Source organism: Phyllobates terribilis, unplaced genomic scaffold (assembly GCF_046119375.1).
Source record: "Phyllobates terribilis strain yellow unplaced genomic scaffold, ASM4611937v1 Scaffold_5__5_contigs__length_657084704, whole genome shotgun sequence".
NCBI lineage: Eukaryota > Metazoa > Chordata > Amphibia > Anura > Dendrobatidae > Phyllobates > Phyllobates terribilis.
In genome coordinates, this window is record NW_027362765.1 from 28,160,406 (window position 1) to 28,183,225 (window position 22,820).

Here is a 22,820-nt window from a genome sequence, read left to right on the forward strand (position 1 = left end):
GCGCTGGCGTCACTGTCCCCACCTACGTAGGGATTGAACATGAAGAGGAAGTCTGAGCTACAGCTGATCTTTGATTTCTTCTTCATGTTCAATCTATATGTAGGTGGGGACAGTGACGCCAGCGCTGATTGGGCACCGAGCACCACAAGTCATTCCACTGCACCAGAGCCCTGGGACAGAGGCAATCTGGAACTTCTGTGCCCATCGGGAGTGAAGTTTATCGCAGAAGTTGGGATTTCATAACCCACAACCCTGCCTACATGAGGTCATCATGGAGGGTGTGTGGGTGGAACTCAGGGGCTGAAAAAAGATCAAAAAAAGATCTGGGTTCCTGTAGAGAGATACATTTTGGTGCATGAGTAATTCCCGTCCGCTGGATTTTCTTCAAATGAAGAGCTCTCCTTCGCTAGGTCGAATCATATCTGTGATCTGTGCAGTAAGTTTCCTTTGTTTATCACTTTTATTTTATGTAACTGTATTTGCTGTATTGTTTGGTCCCCTTTATAAAAATCTTCTGTATATTTTTCATAAACACTGCCTCCTTTTGGATTAAATATAAAATGTAATGATTCTGTTCCTTTTGTTCTGTAAAATGCAGCCATACGCTAACAGAACCAGGCCTCCCATCAGCCTGTAAAAATGAGGTATATACATACTGTATATTCCATGTGTTGGAATCCAGAGGTGTATATACCGTATGATCACTGTTTGTTTTCCGTAAACCGGCCTGTTAGTGCAAACAGCCGGCGGCCTCCTCCATTAATCGTCGGCCAATTGTGTAATTATCTGGATGATAGAGGGCAGCAGATAGCTGTTCGCTCCAAAGAGCGTGACCTTCCTGGGCTGTGATATTTGTGATAATCTTGACACCGCCATATAGTACACACACGGCTACAGTCCGTACACACACGGCTCCGCTCCGTACACTTTCGGCTGTGCTCAATACACATCTTACGAGCACAAGGCTCCACACATCGTCTCACCTGCACGGCTCCGCTCTGCAAACGTCGTACAGGCACAGCTCCGCTCACGTCATACACATACAGCCCCGCTCTGTACATATGTACACACACAGCTCCGCTCTGTACATGAAGTACACACACTGCTCCACTTTGTCTAGACATAGCTCCGCTCCATACACCTCGTACAATCACCGCTCTGCTCCATACACGCACAGCTCCACTCCGTACACACTGTTCCGCACCGTACACGTGTGGCCCCGCTTCCTACACCTCGTACACGCGTGGCCCCGCTTCCTACACCTTGTACACATGCGGCCCCGCTCCATACACTTGTGGCCCCGCTCCCTACACCTCGTACATGCGCAGCCCCGCTCCCTACACCTCGTACACGTGCGGCTCCACACGCCTCGTACACGCGCGGCTCCGCTCCGTACACCTTTTACACGCGCTGCTCCACACGCCTCGTACACGCGCGGCTCCGCTCCGCACACCTCGTACACGCGCGGCTCCACACACCTCGTACACACGCAGCTCCGCACACCTCGTACATGCGCGGCTCCGCACACCTCGTACACGCTCGGCTCCGCTTCGTACACGCGCGGCTTCTCTCCGTACACCTCGTACACGCGCGGCTCTGCTCCGCGCACCTCGTACACACGTGGCTCAGCTCCGTATACCTCGTACACGCGCGGCTCTGCTCCGAGCACCTCGTACACACTCGGCTCCGTGCACCTCGTACACGTGCGGCTCTGCTCCGTGCACCTCGTACACGCGCGGCTCTGCTCCGCGCACCTCGTACATGCGCGGATCCGCTCCGTACACACTTGGCTCCTCTCTGCTCCATACACCTCGTACATGCGCGGCTCCGCTCCGTACACCTCGTATACACACGGCTCCGCTCCGTAAACCTCGTACATGCACGGCTCCGCTCCATACGCCTCGTACACGCGCGGCTCCGATCCGTACGCCTCATACACGTGCGGCTCCGCTCTGTACACATTGGCTCCTCTCTGCTCCGCACACCAAGTACACACGCGGCTCCGCTCCGTACACCTCGTACACACGTGGCTCCGCTCTGTACGCCTCGTGCACGCGCGGCTCCGCTCCGTACGCCTCGTACACGTTCGGCTCCGCTCCGTACGCCTCGTACACGCGCGGCTTATCTCTGTACACCTCGTACACGCACGGCTTCTCTCCGTACACCTCGTACACGCGCGGCTCTGCTCCGCGCAACTCGTACACACGCGGCTCAGCTCCGCACGCCTCGTACACGCGCGCTTCCGCTCCGCACTCCTCGTACATGCGCGGCTCTGCACGCCTCGTACACGCACGGCTCCGCTCCGTATGCCTCGTACACGCGCGACTCTGCTCCGCGCACCTCGTACACACGCGGCTCTACACACCTCGTACACGCGCGGCTTCTCTCTGTGCACCTCGTACACGCGCGGCTCTGCTCCGCGTACCTCGTACACGCGCGGCTCTGCTCCACGCACCTCGTACACGCGCGGATCCGCTCCGTACACACTTGGCTCCTCTCTGCTCCATACACCTCCGTACACACTTGGCTCCTCTCCGTACAGCTCATACACACGCGGCTCCGCGCGCCTCGTACACACATGGCTCTGCTCCGTACACCTCGTACACGCGCGGCTCCGTGCGCCTCGTACACACGCGGCTCTGCTCCGTACGCCTCGTACACGTGCGGCTCCGCTTCGTACACACGTGGCTCCGCGCGCCTCGTACACATGCGGCTCCGCTCCGTACGCCTCGTACACGCGCGGCTCCGCTCCGTACAACTCGTACACGCGCGGCTCTGCTCCGTACACCTCGTACACACGCGGCTCTGCTCCGTACACCTCGTACACGCGCGGCTCCGCTTCGTACACACGTGGCTCAGCGCGCCTCGTACACATGCGGCTCCGCTCAGTACGCCTCGTACACGCGCGGCTCCGCTCCGTACACCTCGTACACGCGCGGCTCCACTCTGTACGCCTCGTACACGCGCGGCTCCACTCTGTACGCCTCGTACACGCGCGGCTCCACTCTGTACGCCTCGTACACGCGCGGCTCCACTCTGTACGCCTCGTACACGCGCGGCTCCACTCTGTACGCCTCGTACACGCGCGGCTCCGCTCCGCACACCTCGTACATGCGCGGCTCCGCTCCGTACACCTCGTACACGCGCGGCTCCACTCTGTACGCCTCGTACACGCGCGGCTCCTCTCCGTACGCCTCGTACACGCGCGGCTCCGCTCCGTACGCCTCGTACACGCGCGGCTCCGCTCCGTACGCCCCGTACACATGCGGCTCCGCGCGCCTCATACACACGCAGCTCTGCTCTGTACACCTCGTACACGCGCGGCTCCGCTCCGTACGCCTCGTACAAGCGCCTCGTACACACACGGCTCTGCTCCGTACACCTCGTACAAGCGCGGCTCCGCTACCTACACCTCATACACGCGCGGCTCCACTCCGTACGCCTCGTACACGCGCGGCTCCGCTCCGTACGCCTCGTACACGTGCGGCTCTGCTCCGTACACCTCGTACACGCGCGGCTCCGCTCCGTGCACCTCATACACGTGCCTCGTACACACACGGCTCTGCTCCGTACACCTCGCACACGCGCGGCTCCGCTACCTACACCTCATACACGCGCGGCTCCGCTCCGTACACCTCGTACACGCACGGCTTCTCTCTGTACACCTCGTACACGCACGGCTTCTCTCCGTACACCTCGTACACACGCAGCTCTGCTCCGTACGCCTCGTACACGCACGGCTCCGCTTCGTACACACGTGGCTCCGCGCGCCTCGTACACATGCGGCTCCGCTCCGTACGCCTCGTACACGCGTGGCTCCGCACACCTCGTACACGCGCAGCTCCGCTCCGTACACCTCGTACACGCGCGGCTCCACTCCGTACGCCTCGTACACGCGCGGCTCCGCTCCGTACGCCTCGTACACGCGCGGCTCCGCTCCGTACGCCTCGTACACGTGCGGCTCCGCTCCATACACCTCGTACACACGCGGCTCCGCGCGCCTCGTACACACGCAGCTCTGCTCTGTACACCTCGTACACGCGCGGCTCCGCTCCGTACGCCTCGTACACACACGGCTCCACTCCGTACACCTCGTACACGCGCGGCTTCGCTCCGTGCACCTCATACACGCGCCTCGTACACACACGGCTCTGCTCCGTACACCTCGTACACGCGCGGCTCCGCTACCTACACCTCATACACGCGCGGCTCCGCTCCGTACACCTCGTACACGCACGGCTTCTCTCTGTACACCTCGTACATGCACGGCTTCTCTCCGTACACCTCGTACACGCGCGGCTCTGCTCCGCGCACCTCGTACACACGCGGCTCCGCTCCGCACGCCTCGTACTCGCGCGCCTCCACTCCGCACGCCTCGTACACGCGCGGCTCTGTACGCCTCGTACACGCACAGCTGCGCTCCGTATGCCTCGTACACGCGCGGCTCTGCTCCGCGCACCTTATACACACATGGCTCTACACACCTCGTACACGCGCGGCTTCTCTCTGTGCACCTCGTACACGCGCGGCTCTGCTCCGCGTACCTAGTACACGCGTGGCTCTGCTCTGTACACACTTGGGTCCTCTCTGCTCCATACACCTCGTACACACTTGGCTCCTCTCCGTACAGCTCATACACACGCGGCTCCGCGCGCCTCGTACACACACGGCTCTGCTCCGTACACCTCGTACACGCGCGGCTGCGCTCCGCTCACCTCGTACACGCGTGGCTCCGCTCACCTCGTACACACGCGGCTCCGCTTCGTACACGCGCGGCTTCTCTCCGTACGCCTCGTACACGCGCGGCTCTGCTCCGAGCACCTCGTACACACTCGGCTCCGTGCACCTCGTACACGTGCGGCTCTGCTCCGTGCACCTCGTACACGCGCGGATCCGCTCCGTACACACTTGGCTCCTCTCTGCTCCATACACCTCGTACACAAGCGGCTCCACTCCGTACACCTCGTATACACACGGCTCCGCTCCGTAAACCTCGTACACGCGCGGCTCCGCTCCATACGCCTCGTACACGCGCGGCTCCGATCCGTACGCCTCATACACGTGCGGCTCCGCTCCGTACACATTGGCTCCTCTCTGCTCCGCACACCAAGTACACACGCGGCTCCGCTCCGTACACCTCGTACACACGTGGCTCCGCTCCGTACGCCTCGTGCACGCGCGGCTCTGCTCCGTACGCCTCGTACACGTGCGGCTCCGCTCCGTACGCCTCGTACACATGCGGCTCCGCTCCGTACGCCTCATACACGCGCGGCTTCTCTCTGTACACCTCGTACACGCACGGCTTCTCTCCGTACACCTCGTACACGCGCGGCTCTGCTCCGCGCAACTCGTACACACGCGGCTCAGCTCCGCACGCCTCATACACGCGCGCTTCCACTCCGCACGCCTCGTACATGCGCGGCTCTGCACGCCTCGTACACGCACGGCTCCGCTCCGTATGTGTCGTACACGCGCGACTCTGCTCCGCGCACCTCGTACACACGCGGCTCTACACACCTCGTACACACGCGGCTCTACACACCTCGTACACGCGCGGCTTCTCTCTGTGCACCTCGTACACGCGCGGCTCTGCTCCACGTACCTCGTACACGCGCGGCTCTGCTCCACGCACCTCGTACACGCGCGGATCCGCTCCGTACACACTTGGCTCCTCTCTGCTCCATACACCTCGTACACACTTGGCTCCTCTCCGTACAGCTCATACACACACGGCTCTGCTCCGTACACCTCGTACACGCGCGGCTCCGTGCGCCTCGTACACACGCGGCTCTGCTCCGTACGCCTCGTACACGTGCGGCTTCGCTTCGTACACACGTGGCTCCGCGCGCCTCGTACACATGCGGCTCCGCTCCGTACGCCTCGTACACGCGCGGCTCCGCACACCTCGTACACGCGCGGCTCCGCTCCGTACACCTCGTACATGCGCGGCTCCACTCTGTACGCCTCGTACACGCGCGGCTCCGCTCCGTACGCCTCGTACACGCGCGGCTCCGCTCCGTACGCCTCGTACACGCGCGGCTCCGCTCCGTACGCCTCGTTCACACGCGGCTCCGCGCGCCTCGTACACACGCAGCTCTGCTCTGTACACCTCGTACACGCGCGGCTCAGGTCCGCACGCCTCGTACACGCGCGGCTCGTACACGCACGGCTCCGCTCCGTATGCCTCGTACATGCGCGGCTCTGCTCCGCGCACCTCGTACACACGCGGTTCTACACACCTCGTACACGCGCGGCTTCTCTCTGTGCAACTAGTACACGCGCGGCTCTGCTCCGCGCAATTCATACACGCGCGTATCCACTCTGTACACACTTGGCTCCTCTCTGCTCCGTAAACCTCGTACACTCGCGGCTCTGCTCCGTACGCCTCGTACACGCACGGCTCCGTTCCGTACGCCTCGTACACACGCGGCTCTGCCCCGTACACGCGCAGCTCTGCTCCGTACACCTCGTACACACGCGGCTCCGCTCCGTACATCTCGTACACACGCGGCTTTGCTCCGTACACCTCGTGTACACGCGGCTCTGCTCCGTACACCTCGTACACACGCGGCTTTGCTCCGTACACCTCGTACACACGCGGCTCCGCGCGCCTCTTACACACGTGGCTCTGCTCCGTACGCCTCGTACACGCGCGGCTGCGCTCCGTACACCTCGTACACACGCGGCTCCGCTCCGTACACCTCATACACACCCGGCTCCAAGCGCCTCATACACACGCGGCTCCTCTCCGTACACCTCGTACACACGCGGCTCCGCTCCGTACATCTCGTACACACGCGGCTTTGCTCCGTACACCTCGTGTACACGCGGCTTTGCTCCGTACACCTCGTACACGCGCGGCTCTGCTCCGTACACCTCGTACACACGCGGCTCCGCGCGCCTCTTACACACGTGGCTCTGCTCCGTACGCCTCGTACACGCGCGGCTGCGCTCCGTACACCTCGTACACACGCGGCTCCGCTCCGTACACCTCATACACACCCGGCTCCGCGCGCCTCATACACACATGGCTCTGCTCCGTACACCTCATACAAACGCAGCTCCGCGCGCCTCGTACACGCGCGGGTGCGCTCCGTACACCTCGTACACATGCGGCTCCGCTCCGTACGCCTCGTACACGCGCGGCTGTGCTCCGTATAAACTTGGCTCCTCTCTGCTCCGTACACCTCGTACAGGCGCGGCTCCGCTCCGTAAACCTCGTACACGCGTGGCTCCGCTCCGTAAACCTCGTACTCGCGCGGCTCCGCTCCGTACGCCACGTACATGCGCGTCTGCGCTCCGTACACCTCGTACACACGCGGCTCCGCGCGCCTCGTACACATGCATCTCCGCTCCGTACGCCTCGTACACGCGCGGCTCTGCTCCGTACAGACTTGGCTCCTCTCTGCTCCGTACACCTCGTACAGGCGCGGCTCCGCTCCGTAAGCCTCGTACACACGCGGCTCCGCTCCGTGCGCCTCCTACACGCGCGGCTCCGCTCCGTACGCCTCGTACATGCGCGGCTCTGCTCCGTAAACGTCGTACACGCGCGGCTCCGCTCCGCACGCCTCGTACACGCGCGGCTCCGCTCCGTACGCCTCGTACACGCCCGGCTCTGCTCCGTACGCCTCGTACACGCACAGCTCCGCTCCGTAAGCCTCGTACACACGCGGCTCTGCCCCGTACACGCGCAGCTCTGCTCCGTACACCTCGTACACATGCGGCTCCGTACATCTCGAACACACGCGGCTTTGCTCCGTACACCTCGTGTACACGCGGCTCTGCTCCGTACACCTCGTACACACGCGGCTTTGCTCCGTACACCTCGTACACGCGCGGCTCTGCTCCGTACACCTCGTACACACGCGGATTTGCTCCGTACACCTCGTACACACGCGGCTCCGCGCGCCTCGTACACATGCATCTCCGCTCCGTACGCCTCGTACACGCGCGGCTCTGCTCCGTACAGACTTGGCTCCTCTCTGCTCCGTACACCTCGTACAGGCGCGGCTCCGCTCCGTAAGCCTCGTACACACGCGGCTCCGCTCCGTGCGCCTCGTACACGCGCGGCTCCGCTCCGTACGCCTCGTACACGCGCGGCTCCGCTCCGTACGCCTCGTACATGCGCGGCTCTGCTCCGTAAACGTCGTACACGCGCGGCTCCGCTCCGTACGCCTCGTACACACGCGGCTCCGCTCCGTACGCCTCGTACACGCGCGGCTCCGCTCCGTACGCCTCGTACACGCCCGGCTCTGCTCCGTACGCCTCGTACACGCACGGCTCCGCTCCGTAAGCCTCGTACACACGCAGCTCTGCCCCGTACACGTGCAGCTCTGCTCCGTACACCTCGTACACATGCGGCTCCGTACATCTCGTACACACGCGGCTTTGCTCCGTACACCTCGTGTACACGCGGCTCTGCTCCGTACACCTCGTACACACGCGGCTTTGCTCCGTACACCTCGTACACGCGCGGCTCTGCTCCGTACACCTCGTACACACGCGGATTTACACCCGTACACCTCGTACACACGCGGCTCCGCTCCGTACACCTCGTACACACGCGGCTCCGCTCCGTACACCTCGTACACACGCGGCTCTGCTCCGTACGCCTCGTACACACGCGGCTCCGCTCCGTACGCCTCGTACACACGCGGCTCCGATCCTTACACCTCGTACACACGCGGCTCTGCTCCGTACACCTCGTACACATGCGGCTCTGCTCCGTACGCCTCGTACACACGCGGCTCTGTCCCGTACACGCGCGGCTCTGCTCCGTACACCTCGTACACACGCGGCTCCGCTCCGTACATCTCGTACACACGCGGCTTTGCTCCGTACACCTCGTGTACACGCGGCTCTGCTCCGTACACCTCGTACACACGCGGCTTTGCTCCGTACACATCGTACACGCGCGGCTCTGCTCCGTACACCTCGTACACACGCGGCTTTGCTCCGTACACCTCGTACACACGCGGCTCCGCTCCGTACGCCTCGTACACATACGGCTCCGCTCCGTACACCTCGTACACTCGCTGCTCCGCTCCGTACACCTCATACACATGCGGCTCCGCGCGCCTCATACACACACGGCTCTGCTCCGTACACCTCATACACACCCGGCTCCGCGCGCCTCATAACACACGGCTCTGCTCCGTACACCTCATACACACGCGGCTCTGCGCGCCTCGTACACGCGCGGCTCCGCTCCGTACGCCTCGTACACGCGCGGCTCCGCTCCATACGCCTCGTACACGCGCGGCTCCGCTCCATACGCCTCGTACATGCGCGGCTCTGCTCCGTAAACGTCGTACACGCGCGGCTCCGCTCCGTACGCCTCGTACACACGCGGCTCCGCTCCGTACGCCTCGTACACGCGCGGCTCCGTACGCCTCGTACACGCCCGGCTCCGTACGCCTCGTACACGCCCGGCTCCGCTCCGTACGCCTCGTACACGCACGGCTCCGCTCCGTACGCCTCGTACACACGCGGCTCTGCCCCGTACACGCGCGGCTCTGCTCCGTACACCTCGTACACACGCGGCTCCGCTCCGTACATCTCGTACACACGCGGCTTTGCTCCGTACACCTCGTGTACACGCGGCTCTGCTCCGTACACCTCGTACACACGCGGCTTTGCTCCGTACACCTCGTACACGCGCGGTTCTGCTCCGTACACCTCGTACACGCGCGGTTCTGCTCCGTACACCTCGTACACACGCGGCTTTGCTCCGTACACCTCGTACACACACGGCTCCGCTCCGTACACCTCGTACACACGCGGCTCCGCTCCGTATAACTCGTACACACGCGGCTTTGCTCCGCGCGCCTCATACACACACGGCTCTGCTCCGTACACCTCATACACACGCGGCTCCGCGCCTCGTACACACGTGGCTCTGCTCCGTACGCCTCGTACACGCCCGGCTGCGCTCCGTACACCTCGTACACACGCGGCTCCGCTCCGTACGCCTCGTACACATACGGCTCCGCTCCGTACACCTCATACACCTCATACACACCCGGCTCCGCGCGCCTCATACACACACGGCTCTGCTCCGTACACCTCATACACACGCGGCTCTGCGCTCCTCGTACACACGTGGCTCTGCTCCGTACGCCTCGTACACGCGCGGCTGCGCTCCGTACACCTCGTACACATGCGGCTCCGCTCCGTACGCCTCGTACACGCGCGGCTCTGCTCCGTACACACTTGGCTCCTCTCTGCTCCGTACACCTCGTACAGGCGCGGCTCCGCTCCGTAAACCTCGTACACGCGTGGCTCCGCTCCGTAAACCTCGTACACGCGCGGCTCCGCTCCGTACGCCACGTACACGCTCGGCTCCGCTCCGTACGCCTCGTACATGCGCGGCTGCGCTTCGTACACCGCGTACAAACGCGGCTCCGCGCGCCTCGTACACATGCGGCTCCGCTCCGTACGCCTCGTACACGCGCGGCTCTGCTCCGTACAGACTTGGCTCCTCTCTGCTCCGTACACCTCGTACAGGCGCGGCTCCGCTCCGTAAACGTCGTACACGTGCGGCTCCGCTCCGTACGCCTCGTACACGCGCGGCTCCGCTCCGTACGCCTCGTACACGCGCGGCTCCGCTCCGTACGCCTCGTACACGCGCGGCTCCGCTCCGTACGCCTCGTACACGCGCGGCTCCCCTCCGTACGCCTCGTACACGCGCGGCTCCGCTCCGTACGCCTCGTACATGCGCGGCTCTGCTCCGTAAACGTCGTACACGCGCGGCTCCGCTCCGTACGCCTCGTACACGCGCGGCTCCGCTCCGTACGCCTCGTACACGCCCGGCTCCGCTCCGTACGCCTCGTACACACGCGGCTCTTCCCCGTACTCGCGCAGCTCTGCTCCGTACGCCTCGTACACACGCGGCTCTTCCCCGTACTCGCGCAGCTCTGCTCCGTACACCTCGTACACACGCGGCTCCGCTCCATACATCTCGTACACACGTGGCTCTGCTCCGTACACCTCGTACACGCGCGGCTCTGCTCCGTACACCTCATACACACGCGGCTCCGCTCCATACACCTCCGCTCTGTACACCTCGTACACGCGCGGCTCCGCTCCGTACGCCTCGTACACGCGCGGCTACGCTCCGTACGCCTGGTACGCGCCCGTCTCCGCTCCGTATGCCTCGTACGCGCCCGGCTCCGCTCCGTACGCCTCGTACACGCCCGGCTCCGCTCCGTACGCCTCGTACACGCCCGGCTCCGCTCCCTACGCCTCGTACATGCCCGTCTCCGCTCCGTACACCTCGTACACACGCGGCTCTGCCCCGTACACGCGCGGCTCTGCTCCGTACACCTCGTACACACGCGGCTCCGCTCCGTACATCTCCTACACACGTGGCTCTGCTCCGTACACCTCGTACACGCGCGGCTCTGCTCCGTACACCGCGTACACACGCGGCTCCGCGCGCCTCATACACATGCGGCTCCGCTCCGTACGCCTCGTACACGCGCGGCTCTGCTCCGTACAGACTTGGCTCCTCTCTGCTCCGTACACCTCGTACAGGCGCGGCTCCGCTCCGTAAACGTCATACACGTGCGGCTCCGCTCCGTACGCCTCGTACACGCGCGGCTCCGCTCCGTACGCCTCGTACACGCGCGGCTCCGCTCCGTACGCCTCGTACACGCGCGGCTCCGCTCCGTACGCCTCGTACACGCGCGGCTCCGCTCCGTACGCCTCGTACACGCGCGGCTACGCTCCGTACGCCTGGTACGCGCCCGGCTCCGCTCCGTATGCCTCGTACGCGCCCGGCTCCGCTCCGTACGCCTCGTACACGCGCGGCTCCGCTCCGTACGCCTCGTACACGCGCGGCTCCACTCCGTCCGCCTCGTACACGCGCGGCTCCGCTCCGTACGCCTCGTACATGCGCGGCTCTGCTCCGTAAACGTCGTACACGCGCGGCTCCGCTCCGTACGCCTCGTACACGCGCGGCTCCGCTCCGTACGCCTCGTACACGCCCGGCTCCGCTCCGTACGCCTCGTACACGCCCGGCTCCGCTCCGTACGCCTCGTACACGCCCGGCTCCGCTCCGTACGCCTCGTACACGCCCGGCTCCGCTCCGTACGCCTCGTACACCTCGTACACGCGCGGCTCCGCTCCGTACGCCTCGTACACGCGCGGCTACGCTCCGTACGCCTGGTACGCGCCCGGCTCCGCTCCGTATGCCTCGTACGCGCCCGGCTCCGCTCCGTACGCCTCGTACACGCCCGGCTCCGCTCCGTACGCCTCGTACACGCCCGGCTCCGCTCCCTACGCCTCGTACATGCCCGGCTCCGCTCCGTACACCTTGTACACACGCGGCTCTGCCCCGTACACGCGCGGCTCTGCTCCGTACACCTCGTACACACGCGGCTCCGCTCCGTACATCTCCTACACACGTGGCTCTGCTCCGTACACCTCGTACACGCGCGGCTCTGCTCCGTACACCTCGTACACGCGCGGCTCCGCTCCATACACCTCCGCTCTGTACACCTCGTACACGCGCGGCTCTGCTCCATACTCCTCCACTCTGTACACCTCGTACACGCGCGGCTCCGCTCCGTACACCTCGTACACACGCGGCTCCGCTCCGTACACCTCGTACACGCGCGGCTCCGCTCCCTACGCCTCGTACACGCGCGGCTCCACTCCGTACGCCTCGTACACGCGCGGCTCCGCTCCGTACGCCGCGTACACGCGCGGCTCCGCTCCGTACGCCTCGTACACGCGCGGCTCCGCTCCGTACGCCTCGTACACGCGCGGCTCCGCTCCGTACGCCTCGTACACGCGCGGCTCCGCTCCGTACGCCTCGTAGACACACGGCTCTGCTCCGTACACCTCGTACACACACGGCTCCGCTCCGTACACCTCGTACACACACGACTCCGCTCCGTACGCCTCGTTCACGCGCGGCTCCGCTCCGTACGACTTGTACACGCGCGGCTCCGCTCCGTACGCCTCGTACACGCGCGGCTCTGCTCCGTAAACGTCGTACACGCGCGGCTCCGCTCCGTACGCCTCGTACACGCGCGGCTCCGCTCCGTACGCCTCGTACACGTCCGGCTCCGCTCCGTACGCCTCGTACACGCCCGGCTCCGCTCAGTACGCGTCGTACACGCCCGGCTCCGCTCCGTACGCCTCGTACACGCCCGGCTCCGCTCCGTACGCCTCGTACACGCCCGGCTCCGCTCCGTACGCCTCGTACACGCCCGGCTCCGCTCCGTACGCCTCGTACACGCCCGGCTCCGCTCCGTACGCCTCGTACACACGCGGCTCTTCCCCGTACTCGCGCAGCTCTGCTCCGTACACCTCGTACACACGCGGCTCCGCTCCATACATCTCGTACACACGTGGCTCTGCTCCGTACACTTCGTACACGCGCGGCTCTGCTCCGTACACCTCATACACACGCGGCTCCGCTCCATACACCTCCGCTCTGTACACCTCGTACACGCGCGGCTCCGCTCCGTACGCCTCGTACACGCGCGGCTCCGCTCCGTACGCCTGGTACGCGCCCGGCTCCGCTCCGTACGCCTCGTAGACGCCCGGCTCCGCTCCGTACGCCTCGTACACGCCCGGCTCCGCGCGCCTCATACACACACGGCTCTGCTCCGTACACCTCATACACACGCGGCTCTGCGCTCCTCGTACACACGTGGCTCTGCTCCGTACGCCTCGTACACGAGCGGCTGCGCTCCGTACACCTCGTACACATGCGGCTCCGCTCCGTACGCCTCGTACACGCGCGGCTCTGCTCCGTACACACTTGGCTCCTCTCTGCTCCGTACACCTCGTACAGGCGCGGCTCCGCTCCGTAAACCTCGTACACGCGTGGCTCCGCTCCGTAAACCTCGTACACGCGCGGCTCCGCTCCATACGCCACGTACACGCTCGGCTCCGCTCCGTACGCCTCGTACATGCGCGGCTGCGCTTCGTACACCGCGTACAAACGCGGCTCCGCGCGCCTCGTACACATGCGGCTCCGCTCCGTACGCCTCGTACACGCGCGGCTCTGCTCCGTACAGACTTGGCTCCTCTCTGCTCCGTACACCTCGTACAGGCGCGGCTCCGCTCCGTAAACGTCGTACACGTGCGGCTCCACTCCGCTCCATACGACTCGTACACGCGCAGCTCCACTCCGTACGCCTCGTACACGCGCGGCTCCGCTCCGTACGCCTCGTACATGCGCGGCTCCACTCCGTACACCTCGTACACGCGCGGCTCCGCTCCCTACGCCTCGTACACGCGCGGCTCCGCTCCGTACGCCGCGTACACGCGCGGCTCCGCTCCGTACGCCGCGGACACGCGCGGCTCCGCTCCGTACGCCTCGTACACGCGCGGCTCCGCTCCGTACGCCTCGTACACGCGCGGCTCCGCTCCGTACGCCTCGTAGACACGCGGCTCTGCTCCGTACGCCTCGTACACACACGGCTCCGCTCCGTACACCTCGTACACACACGACTCCGCTCCGTACGCCTCGTACACGCGCGGCTCCGCTCCGTACGCCTCGTACACGCTCGGCTCCGCTCCGTACGACTTGTACACGCGCGGCTCCGCTCCGTACGCCTCGTAAACGCGCGGCTCTGCTCCGTAAACGTCGTACACGCGCGGCTCCGCTCCGTACGCCTCGTACACGCGCGGCTCCGCTCCGTACGCCTCGTACACGCCCGGCTCCGCTCCGTACGCCTCGTACACGCCCGGCTCCGCTCAGTACGCCTCGTACACGCCCGGCTCCGCTCCGTACGCCTCGTACACGCCCGGCTCCGCTCCGTACGCCTCGTACACGCCCGGCTCCGCTCCGTACGCCTCGTACACGCCCGGCTCCGCTCCGTACGCCTCGTACACGCCCGGCTCCGCTCCGTACGCCTCGTACACACGCGGCTCTTCCCCGTACTCGCGCAGCTCTGCTCCGTACACCTCGTACACACGCGGCTCCGCTCCATACATCTCGTACACACGTGGCTCTGCTCCGTACACCTCGTACACGCGCGGCTCTGCTCCGTACACCTCATACACACGCGGCTCCGCTCCATACACCTCCGCTCTGTACACCTCGTACACGCGCGGCTCCGCTCCGTACTCCTCGTACACGCGCGGCTCCGCTCCGTACGCCTGGTACGCGCCCGGCTCCGCTCCGTACGCCTCGTACACGCCCGGCTCCGCTCCGTACGCCTCGTACACGCCCGGCTCCGCTCCGTACGCCTCGTACACGCCCGGCTCCGCTCCGTACGCCTCGTACACGCCCGGCTCCGCTCCGTACGCCTCGTACACGCCCGGCTCCGCTCCGTACGCCTCGTACACACGCGGCTCTTCCCCGTACTCGCGCAGCTCTGCTCCGTACACCTCGTACACACGCGGCTCCGCTCCATACATCTCGTACACACGTGGCTCTGCTCCGTACACTTCGTACACGCGCGGCTCTGCTCCGTACGCCTCGTACACGCCCGGCTCCGCTCCGTACGCCTCGTACACGCCCGGCTCCGCTCCGTACGCCTCGTACACGCCCGGCTCCGCTCCGTACGCCTCGTACACGCCCGGCTCCGCTCCGTACGCCTCGTACACACGCGGCTCTTCCCCGTACTCGCGCAGCTCTGCTCCGTACGCCTCGTACACACGCGGCTCTTCCCCGTACTCGCGCGGCTCCGCTCCGTACGCCTCGTACACGCGCGGCTCCGCTCCGTACGCCTCGTAGACACACGGCTCTGCTCCGTACACCTCGTACACACACGGCTCCGCTCCGTACACCTCGTACACACACGGCTCTGCTCCGTACACTTCGTACCCGCGCGGCTCTGCTCCATACTCCTCCGCTCTGTACACCTCGTACACGCGCGACTCCGCTCCGTACGCCTCGTACACGCGCGGCTCCGCTCCGTACGCCTCGTACACGCGCGGCTCCGCTCCGTACGCCTCGTACACGCGCGGCTCCGCTCCGTACGCCTCGTACACGTGCGGCTCCGCTCCGTACGCCTCGTACACGCGCGGCTCCGCTCCGTACGCCTCGTACACGCGCGGCTCCGCTCCGTACGCCTCGTACACACGCGGCTCCGCTCCGTACACCTCGTACACGAGCGGCTCCGCTCCGTACACCTCGTACACGCGCGGCTCCGCTCCGTACGCCTCGTACACGCCCGGCTCCGCTCCGTACGCCTCGTACACGCCCGGCTCCGCTCCGTACGCCTCGTACACACGCGGCTCTTCCCCGTACTCGCGCAGCTCTGCTCCGTACGCCTCGTACACACGCGGCTCTTCCCCGTACTCGCGCAGCTCTGCTCCGTACACCTCGTACACACGCGGCTCCGCTCCATACATCTCGTACACACGTGGCTCTGCTCCGTACACCTCGTACACGCGCGGCTCTGCTCCGTACACCTCATACACACGCGGCTCCGCTCCATACACCTCCGCTCTGTACACCTCGTACACGCGCGGCTCCGCTCCGTACGCCTCGTACACGCGCGGCTACGCTCCGTACGCCTGGTACGCGCCCGGCTCCGCTCCGTATGCCTCGTACGCGCCCGGCTCCGCTCCGTACGCCTCGTACACGCCCGGCTCCGCTCCGTACGCCTCGTACACGCCCGGCTCCGCTCCCTACGCCTCGTACATGCCCGGCTCCGCTCCGTACACCTCGTACACACGCGGCTCTGCCCCGTACACGCGCGGCTCTGCTCCGTACACCTCGTACACACGCGGCTCCGCTCCGTACATCTCCTACACACGTGGCTCTGCTCCGTACACCTCGTACACGCGCGGCTCTGCTCCGTACACCTCGTACACGCGCGGCTCCGCTCCATACACCTCCGCTCTGTACACCTCGTACACGCGCGGCTCTGCTCCATACTCCTCCACTCTGTACACCTCGTACACGCGCGGCTCCGCTCCGTACACCTCGTACACACGCGGCTCCGCTCCGTACACCTCGTACACGCGCGGCTCCGCTCCCTACGCCTCGTACACGCGCGGCTCCACTCCGTACGCCTCGTACACGCGCGGCTCCGCTCCGTACGCCGCGTACACGCGCGGCTCCGCTCCGTACGCCTCGTACACGCGCGGCTCCGCTCCGTACGCCTCGTACACGCGCGGCTCCGCTCCGTACGCCTCGTACACGCGCGGCTCCGCTCCGTACGCCTCGTAGACACACAGCTCTGCTCCGTACACCTCGTACACACACGACTCCGCTCCGTACGCCTCGTACACACACGACTCCGCTCCGTACGCCTCGTTCACGCGCGGCTCCGCTCCGTACGCCTCGTACACGCGCGGCTCCGCTCCGTACGACTTGTACACGCGCGGCTCCGCTCCGTACGCCTCGTACACGCGCGGCTCTGCTCCGTAAACGTCGTACACGCGCGGCTCCGCTCCGTACGCCTCGTACACGCGCGGCTCCGCTCCGTACGCCTCGTACACGTTCGGCTCCGCTCCGTACGCCTCGTACACGCCCGGCTCCGCTCAGTACGCCTCGTACACGCCCGGCTCCGCTCCGTACGCCTCGTACACGCCCGGCTCCGCTCCGTACGCCTCGTACACGCCCGGCTCCGCTCCGTACGCCTCGTACACGCCCGGCTCCGCTCCGTACGCCTCGTACACGCCCGGCTCCGCTCCGTACGCCTCGTACACACGCGGCTCTTCCCCGTACTCGCGCAGCTCTGCTCCGTACACCTCGTACACACGCGGCTCCGCTCCATACATCTCGTACACACGTGGCTCTGCTCCGTACACTTCGTACACGCGCGGCTCTGCTCCGTACACCTCATACACACGCGGCTCCGCTCCATACACCTCCGCTCTGTACACCTCGTACACGCGCGGCTCCGCTCCGTACGCCTCGTACACGCGCGGCTCCGCTCCGTACGCCTGGTACGCGCCCGGCTCCGCTCCGTACGCCTCGTAGACGCCCGGCTCCGCTCCGTACGCCTCGTACACGCCCGGCTCCGCGCGCCTCATACACACACGGCTCTGCTCCGTACACCTCATACACACGCGGCTCTGCGCTCCTCGTACACACGTGGCTCTGCTCCGTACGCCTCGTACACGCGCGGCTCTGCTCCGTACACACTTGGCTCCTCTCTGCTCCGTACACCTCGTACAGGCGCGGCTCCGCTCCGTAAACCTCGTACACGCGTGGCTCTGCTCCGTAAACCTCGTACACGCGCGGCTCCGCTCCGTACGCCACGTACACGCTCGGCTCCGCTCCGTACGCCTCGTACATGCGCGGCTGCGCTTCGTACACCGCGTACAAACGCGGCTCCGCGCGCCTCGTACACATGCGGCTCCGCTCCGTACGCCTCGTACACGCGCGGCTCTGCTCCGTACAGACTTGGCTCCTCTCTGCTCCGTACACCTCGTACAGGCGCGGCTCCGCTCCGTAAACGTCGTACACGTGCGGCTCCGCTCCGTACGCCTCGTACACGCGCGGCTCCGCTCCGTACGCCTCGTACACGCGCGGCTCCGCTCCGTACGCCTCGTACACGCGCGGCTCCGCTCCATACGACTCGTACACGCGCGGCTCCACTCCGTACGCCTCGTACACGCGCGGCTCCGCTCCGTACGCCTCGTACATGCGCGGCTCTGCTCCGTAAACGTCGTACACGCGCGGCTCCGCTCCGTACGCCTCGTACACGCGCGGCTCCGCTCCGTACGCCTCGTACACGCCCGGCTCCGCTCCGTACGCCTCGTACACGCCCGGCTCCGCTCCGTACGCCTCGTACACGCCCGGCTCCGCTCCGTACGCCTCGTACACGCCCGGCTCCGCTCCGTACGCCTCGTACACACGCGGCTCTTCCCCGTACTCGCACAGCTCTGCTCCGTACGCCTCGTACACACGCGGCTCTTCCCCGTACTCGCGCAGCTCTGCTCCGTACACCTCGTACACACGCGGCTCCGCTCCATACATCTCGTACACACGTGGCTCTGCTCCGTACACCTCGTACACGCGCGGCTCTGCTCCGTACACCTCATACACACGCGGCTCCGCTCCATACACCTCCGCTCTGTACACCTCGTACACGCGCGGCTCCGCTCCGTACGCCTCGTACACGCGCGGCTACGCTCCGTACGCCTGGTACGCGCCCGGCTCCGCTCCGTATGCCTCGTACGCGCCCGGCTCCGCTCCGTACGCCTCGTACACGCCCGGCTCCGCTCCGTACGCCTCGTACACGCCCGGCTCCGCTCCGTACGCCTCGTACATGCCCGGCTCCGCTCCGTACACCTCGTACACACGCGGCTCTGCCCCGTACACGCGCGGCTCTGCTCCGTACACCTCGTACACACGCGGCTCCGCTCCGTACATCTCCTACACACGTGGCTCTGCTCCGTACACCTCGTACACGCGCGGCTCTGCTCCGTACACCTCGTACACGCCCGGCTCCGCTCAGTACGCCTCGTACACGCCCGGCTCCGCTCCGTACGCCTCGTACACGCCCGGCTCCGCTCCGTACGCCTCGTACACGCCCGGCTCCGCTCCGTACGCCTCGTACACGCCCGGCTCCGCTCCGTACGCCTCGTACACGCCCGGCTCCGCTCCGTACGCCTCGTACACACGCGGCTCTTCCCCGTACTCGCGCAGCTCTGCTCCGTACACCTCGTACACACGCGGCTCCGCTCCATACATCTCGTACACACGTGGCTCTGCTCCGTACACTTCGTACACGCGCGGCTCTGCTCCGTACACCTCATACACACGCGGCTCCGCTCCATACACCTCCGCTCTGTACACCTCGTACACGCGCGGCTCCGCTCCGTACGCCTCGTACACGCGCGGCTCCGCTCCGTACGCCTGGTACGCGCCCGGCTCCGCTCCGTACGCCTCGTAGACGCCCGGCTCCGCTCCGTACGCCTCGTACACGCCCGGCTCCGCGCGCCTCATACACACACGGCTCTGCTCCGTACACCTCATACACACGCGGCTCTGCGCTCCTCGTACACACGTGGCTCTGCTCCGTACGCCTCGTACACGAGCGGCTGCGCTCCGTACACCTCGTACACATGCGGCTCCGCTCCGTACGCCTCGTACACGCGCGGCTCTGCTCCGTACACACTTGGCTCCTCTCTGCTCCGTACACCTCGTACAGGCGCGGCTCCGCTCCGTAAACCTCGTACACGCGTGGCTCCGCTCCGTAAACCTCGTACACGCGCGGCTCCGCTCCGTACGCCACGTACACGCTCGGCTCCGCTCCGTACGCCTCGTACATGCGCGGCTGCGCTTCGTACACCGCGTACAAACGCGGCTCCGCGCGCCTCGTACACATGCGGCTCCGCTCCGTACGCCTCGTACACGCGCGGCTCTGCTCCGTACAGACTTGGCTCCTCTCTGCTCCGTACACATCGTACAGGCGCGGCTCCGCTCCGTAAACGTCGTACACGTGCGGCTCCGCTCCGTACGCCTCGTACACGCGCGGCTCCGCTCCGTACGCCTCGTACACGCGCGGCTCCGCTCCGTACGCCTCGTACACGCGCGGCTCCGCTCCATACGACTCGTACACGCGCGGCTCCACTCCGTACGCCTCGTACACGCGCGGCTCCGCTCCGTACGCCTCGTACATGCGCGGCTCTGCTCCGTAAACGTCGTACACGCGCGGCTCCGCTCCGTACGCCTCGTACACGCGCGGCTCCGCTCCGTACGCCTCGTACACGCCCGGCTCCGCTCCGTACGCCTCGTACACGCCCGGCTCCGCTCCGTACGCCTCGTACACGCCCGGCTCCGCTCCGTACGCCTCGTACACGCCCGGCTCCGCTCCGTACGCCTCGTACACACGCGGCTCTTCCCCGTACTCGCACAGCTCTGGTCCGTACGCCTCGTACACACGCGGCTCTTCCCCGTACTCGCGCAGCTCTGCTCCGTACACCTCGTACACACGCGGCTCCGCTCCATACATCTCGTACACACGTGGCTCTGCTCCGTACACCTCGTACACGCGCGGCTCTGCTCCGTACACCTCATACACTTGCGGCTCCGCTCCATACACCTCCGCTCTGTACACCTCGTACACGCGCGGCTCCGCTCCGTACGCCTCGTACACGCGCGGCTCCGCTCCGTACGCCTCGTACACGCGCGGCTACGCTCCGTACGCCTGGTACGCGCCCGGCTCCGCTCCGTATGCCTCGTACGCGCCCGGCTCCGCTCCGTACGCCTCGTACACGCCCGGCTCCGCTCCGTACGCCTCGTACACGCCCGGCTCCGCTCCGTACGCCTCGTACATGCCCGGCTCCGCTCCGTACACCTCGTACACACGCGGCTCTGCCCCGTACACGCGCGGCTCTGCTCCGTACACCTCGTACACACGCGGCTCCGCTCCGTACATCTCCTACACACGTGGCTCTGCTCCGTACACCTCGTACACGCGCGGCTCTGCTCCGTACACCTCGTACACGCGCGGCTCCGCTCCATACACCTCCGCTCTGTACACCTCGTACACGCGCGGCTCTGCTCCATACTCCTCCGCTCTGTACACCTCGTACACGCGCGGCTCCGCTCCGTACACCTCGTACACACGCGGCTCCACTCCGTACACCTCGTACACGCGCGGCTCCGCTCCCTACGCCTCGTACACGCGCGGCTCCGCTCCGTACGCCGCGTACACGCGCGGCTCCGCTCCGTACGCCGCGTACACGCGCGGCTCCGCTCCGTACGCCTCGTACACGCGCGGCTCCGCTCCGTACGCCTCGTACACGCGCGGCTCCGCTCCGTACGCCTCGTAGACACGCGGCTCTGCTCCGTACGCCTCGTACACACACGGCTCCGCTCCGTACACCTCGTACACACACGACTCCGCTCCGTACGCCTCGTACACGCGCGGCTCCGCTCCGTACGCCTCGTACACGCTCGGCTCCGCTCCGTACGACTTGTACACGCGCGGCTCCGCTCCGTACGCCTCGTAAACGCGCGGCTCTGCTCCGTAAACGTCGTACACGCGCGGCTCCGCTCCGTACGCCTCGTACACGCGCGGCTCCGCTCCGTACGCCTCGTACACGCCCGGCTCCGCTCCGTACGCCTCGTACACGCCCGGCTCCGCTCAGTACGCCTCGTACACGCCCGGCTCCGCTCCGTACGCCTCGTACACGCCCGGCTCCGCTCCGTACGCCTCGTACACGCCCGGCTCCGCTCCGTACGCCTCGTACACGCCCGGCTCCGCTCCGTACGCCTCGTACACGCCCGGCTCCGCTCCGTACGCCTCGTACACACGCGGCTCTTCCCCGTACTCGCGCAGCTCTGCTCCGTACACCTCGTACACACGCGGCTCCGCTCCATACATCTCGTACACACGTGGCTCTGCTCCGTACACCTCGTACACGCGCGGCTCTGCTCCGTACACCTCATACACACGCGGCTCCGCTCCATACACCTCCGCTCCGTACACCTCGTACACGCGCGGCTCCGCTCCGTACGCCTGGTACGCGCCCGGCTCCGCTCCGTACGCCTCGTACACGCCCGGCTCCGCTCCGTACGCCTCGTACACGCCCGGCTCCGCTCCGTACGCCTCGTACACGCCCGGCTCCGCTCCGTACGCCTCGTACACGCCCGGCTCCGCTCCGTACGCCTCGTACACGCCCGGCTCCGCTCCGTACGCCTCGTACACGCCCGGCTCCGCTCCGTACACCTCGTACACACGCGGCTCTGCCCCGTACACGCGCGGCTCTGCTCCGTACACCTCGTACACACGCGGCTCCGCTCCGTACATCTCCTACACACGTGGCTCTGCTCCGTACACCTCGTACACGCGCGGCTCTGCTCCGTACACCTCGTACACGCGCGGCTCCGCTCCATACACCTCCGCTCTGTACACTTCGTACACGCGCGGCTCCGCTCCATACAC

General features: G+C 66.2%; 1 protein-coding gene across 1 annotated transcript in view; it reads left to right on the plus strand.

Annotated features, from left to right (window-relative positions):
• Positions 1–34: 34 nt before the first annotated feature.
• The window catches only part of LOC141271796 (uncharacterized), a 132,555-nt gene continuing 109,769 nt past the window's right edge, over positions 35–22,820 (plus strand). The window contains exon 1 of the mRNA XM_073681952.1: positions 35–436. Within this exon, the coding sequence (XP_073538053.1) occupies positions 356–436 (81 nt within the window). The 5' untranslated portion in view covers positions 35–355. The remainder of the gene's footprint in view (positions 437–22,820) is intronic.